The sequence below is a fragment of the Nanorana parkeri genome, unplaced genomic scaffold, assembly GCF_000935625.1.
Source record: "Nanorana parkeri isolate BGI_ZX_2015 unplaced genomic scaffold, ASM93562v1 scaffold173, whole genome shotgun sequence".
Classification (NCBI taxonomy): Eukaryota; Metazoa; Chordata; class Amphibia; order Anura; family Dicroglossidae; genus Nanorana; species Nanorana parkeri.
In genome coordinates, this window is record NW_017306441.1 from 1,237,492 (window position 1) to 1,247,648 (window position 10,157).

At 45.0% G+C, this 10,157-nt stretch overlaps 1 protein-coding gene across 1 annotated transcript in view; it reads right to left on the reverse strand.

Moving 5' to 3' along the window:
- The window catches only part of GSK3A (glycogen synthase kinase 3 alpha), a 17,133-nt gene that overhangs the window by 6,760 nt on the left and 216 nt on the right, over nucleotides 1-10,157 (reverse strand). Inside the window, exons 2-8 of the mRNA XM_018554787.1 lie at nucleotides 7,581-7,595; nucleotides 2,877-3,064; nucleotides 2,661-2,744; nucleotides 1,310-1,420; nucleotides 1,087-1,217; nucleotides 358-464; nucleotides 147-244 (exon numbers count right to left, since the gene is read on the reverse strand). Coding sequence (XP_018410289.1) covers nucleotides 147-244; nucleotides 358-464; nucleotides 1,087-1,217; nucleotides 1,310-1,420; nucleotides 2,661-2,744; nucleotides 2,877-3,064; nucleotides 7,581-7,595 — 734 coding nt within the window. The remainder of the gene's footprint in view (nucleotides 1-146; nucleotides 245-357; nucleotides 465-1,086; nucleotides 1,218-1,309; nucleotides 1,421-2,660; nucleotides 2,745-2,876; nucleotides 3,065-7,580; nucleotides 7,596-10,157) is intronic.

The window sequence follows — 10,157 nt, forward strand, 5'->3', positions numbered from 1 at the left end:
ATGAAAATAACCATTAGTTGCAGTTCAACCCACTTCCTATGAGCCCAGGCATTGCGATCATCTGATCGATTCTCTCAGTAAACACTTTAGATATACAATACATTTAACAGTTTACAAGATATCACAGCCATTTGCCAGCCTCTTACCTTTATAATCTCCACCAACTGGTCCACACCACTATCTCCAGGGAAAATGGGCTGACCCAAGAGCAGCTCTGCCAGAACACAACCTGCTGACCATATGTCTGAAAGGGAAAGACAAGTGTCAATATAAACAACAGTCACAGGTATCTGGAAAAACAAACAGCGAGGTAATCCCCCTGAACACCTTGATCATGCTCGTACTGCCCCAACTTACCAATGTTTGCAGTGTAGTCTGTGGCTCCAAATATAAGTTCGGGTGCTCTATAGTAGCGGGAGCAGATATAGGACACATTTGGCTCCCCCCTCACCAACTGTTTTGCACTGTGAAATAGAGAACATGTATTCCTGAATGACAAACTAAATGCAGTTATAAGATTTAAACACAGATAACCAGGTATAATTACTTAAAGCTATTGTGTCAATTTGTTTCATAATCAAAGATCAATAACCAATATAGCACACCCACTAGCTCTGTCCAATCAGAATCTGCTTAAAGAAAACTCCCCAAACAAATCTTGAGTCCCTTCTGTTTTCTAGGGGACACAGAACAGAGTACTTCGGCCCATTTAAAAAATGGTGCAAAGGATGCTGAATAGCATGGTTGGAAGTGGAAGTGCCCACCCCACCCCCACCGTTGTCTGATCACATTGCTCACTTGGAGACAAATAGCCAATTTGTTTTGATTAACAGCATGCGGGGGTGTCAGCACGAGTGTGCTCTTCAGTGTGGACAAACAGCAGATGCTCAGTCACAGCAGAAGGGGCATTAGCAACAAAGCTCTGCAAGTCAATGGGTGGACAGACATTAAGGGTTAAGCCAAGGGGGCACTGTGGTATACTTTGAGCTAGTGTTCCCCCACAGGCACGACGGTACTCGAAAGCACAACAGCCAACCCTTGCTAGATGTAGGCAGCTTAGGACCAGGACGCATAGCTTAGGCTTACCTGCCAAAGTCACAGAGTTTCAGCACTGCTGTATCCGGATCAACCAGTAAATTCTGTGGTTTGATATCTCTATGGCAGACACCTTGAGAATGGATATAGGCCAGACTACGGAATAGCTGGTACATGTACACCTACGAGGTGAAAAAGACAAAAAACAAATCACCTTTTGAAGCACCACAAAAAAATCACCAAACTTGACAAGCAGGTTCCTAGACCAGCTCACCTTCACATATATGGACGGCAGCGTGGATTTGGCTTTCGCAAAGTGCCGAGCAACACGATAGACCGTTTCCGGGACAAAGTCTAAGACTAAGTTCAGATAAACTTCATCCTTCTAAAAAAGAAAACGCATGATGTAAAGTATCAATACATATTACATGATTTTTAATATAAAAAAGTGACACTAAACTCAGGAGTTAAATCTTAATACATTCAAGTACCCTAACCATTAACAATGTATCTTATTTGTGTATCACTCGGCTGTAGATCCTCAAATCATCTCTGAATTGGTTTTGACACTCTCCTTCCTTCTGGAGGGGGGGCTACTTTTGTTCCCCATGGTCCCTGTGTGTTGTAAAATAGCCACCGCTCCAAGCTCGCTCTTGTGATAGACTACAATCTCAGTCCTGTGATCTCTAGTTAACAAATGTGTATTTAGATTGTAGCCCATCACAGGAGCAAGCTTGGAGCGGTGGCTACTTTATAAACACACACAGGGACCATGGGGAACAAAAGTAGCCCCCCCCCCCTCCAGAAGGAAGGACAGTGTCAAAACCAATTCAGAGATGATTTGAGGATCTACAGCCGAGTGATACAAAAAGATACATTGTTTTAATAGTTAAGGATGCACCAATACTAGTATCTGTATCGGCACAGATACTGTGTATTTGGGCAAGTACTCGTCTAAATGCTCCAATACCTTCCGGACAGAGGAAGACTTCCTCTGACCGGCAGTGCTGTAGGGTAACATGGAGCCAGCTTCCTGTGCGATTAGGAACCTGGGAGGCAAGTAATGACCCGCGTCCCGGCTTCCTGATTGGCCGGCCATTCATAATCTAGCCAGCAGAAACAGCCAGCACGATGCCGATTTGCTGGGAAGCCGGTTTTCCGTCCAAGCACAATCAAGCCGGCCAGACAGCATGGAACAAGTAACGAAAAGGAAAGTATCGGTACTCTTACTCTATACCGAAAAGCCTTGATCTATGCATCCCTAGTTAATGTACTTGAATATATTTTTAAGATTTAATTCCTGAGTTTAGTTGCACTTTAAGACAAGCAAGTTTACTGGAAAAAAGACAATGTAAGGCTAGGAAACCCAAAAGCAACCATCTGAGTTTGCCAAACCAAGATCTGATCAGCTTCTATGGATTACAGTATACTGAACAGTGTCAATATCTTTTACAATGGTTCACAAGCTAGGACTCGGGACAGTGAATAGGATAGAATACTTGAGGGAAGAAAAAGGAAAAAAAGTTGGGGAGATCAAACAATTTTTGGTACAACTGAAAGCATTTTATAAGAACTGGTCAGGTGAAGGATGGAGAGGAATTAAGGTGTGTTGAGGCCTGCCTGACCTTCTCTCCGCTGGAGTAGAAGAAATATCTCAGACGGACAATGTTACAGTGATCCAGTCTACGCATGATCTGCAGTTCACGATTCTGTACAAAGAATAAAAAAAAATTAAAATGAGCGCAGGTCATAAAAACCCAACATCATTCACATATAAAGAGAGTCTGCTGACCGATTAAACACAGGGACTACATTTTGAAATGTACATGTTCGGTTCTCACCTTAAACCTCTTGTCTTGGAGAACTTTCTTAATTGCCACCATCTCTCCGCAATCCACAAGCCTTGCTTGATAAACCACACCAAATGACCCATTGCCGATGACTTTGATGTCCGTATAGGACACTTCCTGCGGACGGTCTGGTCCCTGACCTGGCGTGGCCACTACTGTGGTTACTTTTCCATTGTCTCCTGTAAAAAGGGAGAAAAAAAAATGATAGCTAAGCAGAAACCCAAAACATTTAAAGACCATAGCAAAACAGGACCCGCACAAGATTCCACACCAATTAAATAAAAAAAAACAAAAAAAAAACTAGAAATGTAGTAGAAAGCGTTCATTGCAAAGTATATAAATCCTTAATAGCGCCGAAGAATCACACAAAAAAAAAAAAAAATTCAAACCTTTCCATAAGCGGCCTTAACATTTGTTCCGGAAGGCGTTCGATTTGGGCCCCCTTTCTGCAATACCCCTAATGGAGGCATGTCCAACTAATGGTTTTGACTGCAAGTGGACCCTAAAGCGGTGCTTTACGGTCCTCAGTGGCTTAACAACTACATTCTCCATTAGATTTAAAAAAAAAAAAAAAAACGTTTTAAGGCTGCAACAACAAATGTAATGGTTGTCAATGATTCTCATTATCGATTAGTTGATTCTGCTTCTCTCCTTCCCGCTGGAGACATAAACCTCCTCAGCTGGTGCCAGGCAGTGAGGAGAGCTCCAAACCCCAATCATACAGCCCCCTTTCTCATGCTGCGCTCTGTGTCCCCTTCGATCACTGCTGCTCTACCCTGCCTGTATCTGCAGACGGGATTGGTGGGGCACAGACCATTGCAGTTGCGCCCAGCGGGGAGGAGAGAAGCTGGAAGCCCCCCCTCCCCCCAATCAACTGCAGTGCTAGAAAACTGCAGAGGTCCCCAGCAAGATCCTGGCAACCTTCCTGTGAACAACGGCGCTAGTTTACACTGCCGCCTGTAAATCTCATCATGCCACCCGCCGACTGGGACTCAGAACGCAAAGCCACCCGAGACACAGAGCCCAGCATACAGCCACCATTAACCCCACAAAGCCCAGCATTCAGCCTGTACAACCACCTGAGCGCCACACAGCCCACCATTGAGTCCCCACAGCCAACCCAAGGGTCTGCACAGCCCACCATAATCAGCACAGCCCACCTGAGATCCTCCGCTAGAGATATCAGACTGGCACCCCAGAGAAGCAGAGTATGTAGCTTCATATTTTTCTGCATTGATGTATAATGCATGAAAATCTTCTCGCCATGCCACTTGCCGACCAACCGGGACCTGGTGAAACTGCACAGCCACCTGAGAGCCGCACAGCCACCTGAGAGCCACACAGAGCCCAGCATACAGCCCGTACAGCCACCATTACCTCCACAGAGCCCAGCATACAGCCTGCACAGCCACCATTAACTCCACAGAGCACAATGTTTTTTGACTTTGTCACTAACTCCACAGAGCGCACCATTAACCCCGCACAGCCACCGCAGAGACCACAACAGAACCAGCAAAGCCACCTGAGAGCCACCACAGTCCCCCCTCCCACACTGTTCTTTAGGTCTGGCACATCTGGCAAAAGCACTTAAAACCTTCTAGGGCCGGGACAGCCCCACAGCTAGGGCTCCCCCCTGAAGAAAGGCTTTACAGCACAATTGAATTTCAATTTCCAAATATAAAAAGGACTATCACATGGGACTGTTTTACCATGTTTTGGAAACTAAAGCAGATCTAAAAGCACATCCTTATCTATTCGTGTCAAGGCAACTTCAAGCACAAGCCAATACTGTACAAAACATTTGTAACCTCCAGCGCTATGGAGCATTCCAGATATACCTGCCAGTGAATAGGCAAGATAATTACAGGGTTACACAACAAACTAGCTCACAGGAGATTACTAAAGACTAAAATTAGATAGCAGTGATCCCTAAAACACGCCTAGATAATACAACTCCATTCCCTGGAAGTCATTATATGACCATTACCCACTATAGGAGGGCAAAGTAACACCTGAACTGTAATCATGAGCAACACTACCCCTTCCAAACTACCATCTAGCCATACCAACAGGAACAGCAGGAATGCACAAGTTCATATTATATAGGAGATTGTATATAGGTGCACAAATACAGGAGATGGCAGTGGAAAGATCACTGTCCCAGGGGTGTGTAAATGTAAAAACTACTTGCCCAAGGGCTAAAGCAGGAGCCCAATCTACTTGTCCCTCATGACAATCTACTCGTCCCGATAAATTGTTTTAATCAAACCCGCATTTAACCGTGCTAAATAGCGCTCCTCATTGGTCAGCGCGGTCACCCGACCAATGAGTGCTGGCAGAGGGAAAAGACTGTTCGCCAAAATGCAAGTATAGCGCTGGGGTGGGCAGATTAGAGCGGGCAATTCTATTTTCCCAAATTAAGTAAACTCGCCCCCTTAATGCACATGGTGCGTGTTAGGGAGCGCTGCTGCCTGGCTACCACAATAGGCACACAGTGGAAAAGGTGGCCACACACAATGTCCTACGCGTGCATTTATTTGCAGATGGTGGGTGGCAGAGTTGGTTTTAATTTTTTTTTTACCCACTTATCTTATTCCCATCACACTGGGGCTTACAAGCCCCTATGGGATAGTTTGGAGGCGACAGGTTCACTTTATGGAACCTGCCCTCCAACACATTACAGATCTGTGCAATATCTGAAAGCTGAGAAAGGTGGCGCTGTAATTACAGCACTCCGTTCTCCCTGATCAGAGTGGAGAACGAGCAGAGAATGGGCGTTCTTTGCTCTGCTCCCTACCTGCGCTCACTTGCCGTGGTTCCAAGTCCCCCAGAAGAGCGGTGGACCCGGAAAACCACAGGGGGGGGCCTACAAGATCGACGTTCATTTTATACTAAATGTACACTTGCACTAAATGAGTGGTGGCTAAATGTAGATCATCATCCCTGCTGTCCAGATGCAAATGATCTTTCAGACATTTGGCAGCTGTGGCTGAACAGACTCATCACATCAGTCCTCGGCTTTGGTCATGGTCTTTACCAATGCCAAGGCAGTGGTCACGTGACCAGACCCCACAAAGAAGCATAAATTTAGTACTTTGTAAACGTTGTGAAGATCGCTCTTTACCAATCTCACATTACGCAATACGTAGGACTGCTATTCTAGACGAAGGATAGCCCCAGGGGTAGCCACTGCATGCCATTACTAAGCTAAATGCACAGGTACTCCTCCACAAAAACATCCATACAAATCCAAAAGTAGGTCGAGAGTCACTCACCGGTCTTGCAGTGGAGAAAAGTCAAATATTCAGCATATAATCGTTTCAATTAAGCTTTAAGATGGACTGGGCTCCATCGAAAAGTTGACCATGAAAGGCTGATCTCTGCTGCAAAACACTAACGATAATCACTTAACGGGCTGGTTAAAAGGCAGACTAGTTTTCAAGAGCCTTCTGCCAGATGTCCATTGGGGCTAATTGAATGGGTCAGCAACCAAAGAGATGGTTGCTGGTAGTAAGGTAACTCAAGACATGACACAAACCGGCCATTAAAAGCTGTACAGATGCCTTATTTGGTGTACCGTAGTCTCTTGCACAGAATGAGGAGGTGGGTGCCATCACTGGTGGTCAAGTCACTTGATAAATCAATCCCCATCTTCATACAACAGTAAAATGAGCAGGCAAAGTACCTCAAATGGTAAGGGGTGGTCAAATGGCAGCACACAAAAATCACATTCTAGTAGTATGAGTGTAAAAGAATATATTTAATTTGCATTCACTCTGCTGGACCTTCAAGCTGTGTGGGATTTAGTTCATAAGATCTACAAAATGAATGGACAAGATTGGACTGTGTGCAGGCAGTGTTGGAGTGCAATGCTTCAATATTCCGTTACTGTACATGGGATTTAAAGATTAGACTGGGTTCTACCAGATTGTAATAAAGAAACAGTCACCAATGTAAAATGATAGATAGATCTATCCATCTATTTATTAGGGCTGTGCAAATTAACGATTTCTCGATCGTTAATCTTTTTGATCAATTAAAATTATTTTGATCGCTAATGAAAATACTCACCTATACGCCGGCTTCCGGGAGTCCCGTCGGAGATCCGGTGACGTCACAGACGTCTCCGGACTCTCCCCCCCCTTCCCCAAGTGGCTCCGTCGGCTAACGAAGGGAAGGGGGGGGAGGAGGCCGGTGACGTCGATGTCTGTGACGTCACTAGACTCCTCCCCCTTCCCTTCGTTAGACGACGGAGCCACTTGGGTCGGTGAGTTTGCCCAAGAAACTTTCTGCACGAGCGCCAGACAAAGCATTGGCCTATAAAAGCATTGGCCTATACACATACAGCAATGAAGTAATAAAATGAACTAGGATCACACTAATCCAGCACGTTATTATTCTGAGTTGCCCAACTCAAGCGGCGGCCATATTGAGTGGGGCACGTGAGATTAATTATGTGCTGGATTAGTGTGATCCTAGTTCATTTTATTACTTCATTGCTGTGCTGTGTGTGTATAGGCCAATGTAGTTGTATCTGTATGTGCGTTATAATTAATCAATTAAAAAAAATTTCCATTAATCGAACATTTTAATCAGCAACAGCCCTAAATATATATATATATATATATCTGCTTCCTTAGCTCCTGTAGCCATAGAGTGACAGCAGAATCCAGAAAGGGATGTAATATACTTAACTTCCTACATCGGAGAGGGGATCGGAGGGAGTTTGTGTGCCAATCTCCCTCTGATGCCGTCACAAAGCTGCCGTGCCACAGCATAGCGGAGCTTGGGAACGCTGTGGAGAGGGGCGCACCTACAGGCACCTTATACAAGTGATCCAGCAGATCTAGAGCTGCTGGACCGCTTGTATGTAAAAACAGGCATTGTTGATAGTTTTAAATTGAGTTTACGGCTTGTGTGTGACGCGCACGAGTTGGCAAAGCCAGAAAGCAGTGTTTAGCCAAGAAGCTGTTACATAAATACACAAAATGAAGTGTTACAAAGTTTACTACAGAATAGAAACAGAATGAACAATTTTTGCATTTGCACTGAAATTCATGGTATTGCACTAACGTGCGTTCCAGTGCAGGTGATCACACTGCGGGCAGGAGGGTGTTTGGGATGCCACCGACAATAGCACCACAACGCACATCCTGGAGCAGAATTTTCAAACCGAAACTAAAAATGATATCTATAGATAGATATTATAAAAGCCCGGTCATCAGTTGAGTCATCGATGAATATTGGCCTGAGAATTATTGCTCTCCGGCACACGCAGCGATACCCGACATGTGAAGAACAATAGTCTTTTTTTCTATGTAGGTGCACCCGACTTTTGTTTCCGTTAGTATGCGCGTGTACGCGGGGTTGGGGGACTTTACATTTTTGGAGGGTATTTTTAAAATTTCATTTAACTTTTCTTTTTTTTTTTTTACTTCATACCACTTAATTGGGGAATGACAACTGCCTGCTGAAGGAGCTGAACGGCAACACCACAGGCAGTGGCTGGGAGCAAGAGCCAGCCTGCTATTGGATATTTTAAATTGCAATAGCCAACAACAGGCTGGCTATTGCACCCGCCCACTGCCAGCAGTCAATCAGTAGAGGGAGCTGAAGGAGAAATTTCACTTTCAGGTCCTCCTCTGCCAACTGACAGCAGGCACTGCGAGGGTGCAATAGCAAGCCTGCTATTGCAATTTAAAATATCCAATAGCAGGCTGGCTAGCGTTTTCAGCCGATGATGGGAGACTGGACACCGGCGAGGGGGGGACCAGTAGAGGAACGGGGGGCAATGCAGAGGTACACCAGTGTCCCCTTCCCGCTGGTGCAGCCGTCTGTGTCACTGCTACCTTGGCTGATACAGGAGGGGATAGCAGCAGGTATTGAAAGGGACACAGACTGCTGCAGTCGGCACTGGCGGGGAAGAGAACGGAGGAGCAGAGTGGCAGCGGGTTCAACTAATCAATAAGAATTGTTGACAATGATTCTCATTATCGATAAGTTGTTGCAGCACTATTCCCATACATTAAATGGGGGCACAGTTGTAAAAGACAGAAAAGCAATTTAAAAAAAAAAAAAAAAAAAAAAAAAAAAAAATTTTTATCTGTTATCCGGTATTCAACTAACCAGAAGTCTCATGTAACCAGAAAAAAAATCCTCTGCGTACTCCCTGCTCTGCAGCATGTATTATACTGGAAATGATTGTGTATTTCAATATTAATGTGAAATCAATACAGAGTTTATGTTATGGTATAGTATGGGGGTAGAACATTAGTTAGACCCATCACTAATAGTAACTCTCAAGCAAACAGAAACTACATTTATCCTGAATCTACCAATCCCCTTGAATGCCGGATAACGGGGAGTATACTGTAAATATACCCCTTTTGAGGTTTCCCATCATTTCCTATCCAGACAGAAAATGAGGGGTGATTGCCCCCCACCCCCTTCCCCATAAAGGGTATAGATGGCAATAACCAGAGAGAGGCTACAACACTTTCCCACTCTACCCAAAAGTAAAAATACAAAGTGCATCATCAGCCGGAGTTTTAGAAACCTTTGTGACCGGATCATTTTCAGAGTCATTTAAAAGCAGAAACGATGGACTGATTAGAAGTTAAAGAGGAACTAGGCCCACCAATGTCATGTCTCCCAACACAGTCACTTTCAAGGCATGACAATCAAGGTTGTCAGAGCGCCTTTTTTCAGCACTCGGCCAAACTTTGAAGCAGTCAAATGTCTGGTGTCCTAGATGATCCCATGAGCAGCACCATGGTAACCGTAATCCAAAGACAACGAGATGGCGCCTTCCTTGGCTGTTGCGGCTCCACTTTAAATGGTCACATGTTCTGTCTGATCAGGTAACATGGAGAGCCAACAAGTAATTTATTATGGTCACTCCACCGCAATACTTATCGGACTGAAAATCTGATCAATGAACTGATGGCGCTCCCCATAGACTGGGCCGGGGTGCACGCAGTCCCCATAGACGGGGCCGGGGTGCGCGCAGTCCCCATAGACGGAGGACATTTATAAAAAAATACAGACAAATGTTCAAATCTCAAATACATCCCAGGGACAGATCCCCCACAGCTCCGGGGGCCCATGTCCCAGGGACAGATCCCCAGCTCAGCCACTTTCAGGTGAGATTTGAGTTTAGAGCCATTCCTAGACCAAATGCCGAGGACAAGTCCTTTAAACCTGAGAACATTTATATAAGCAAGGACATTCCCTCCCAGTGACACTGGTCCTGGCAGAGGTATAAGTAAAGTC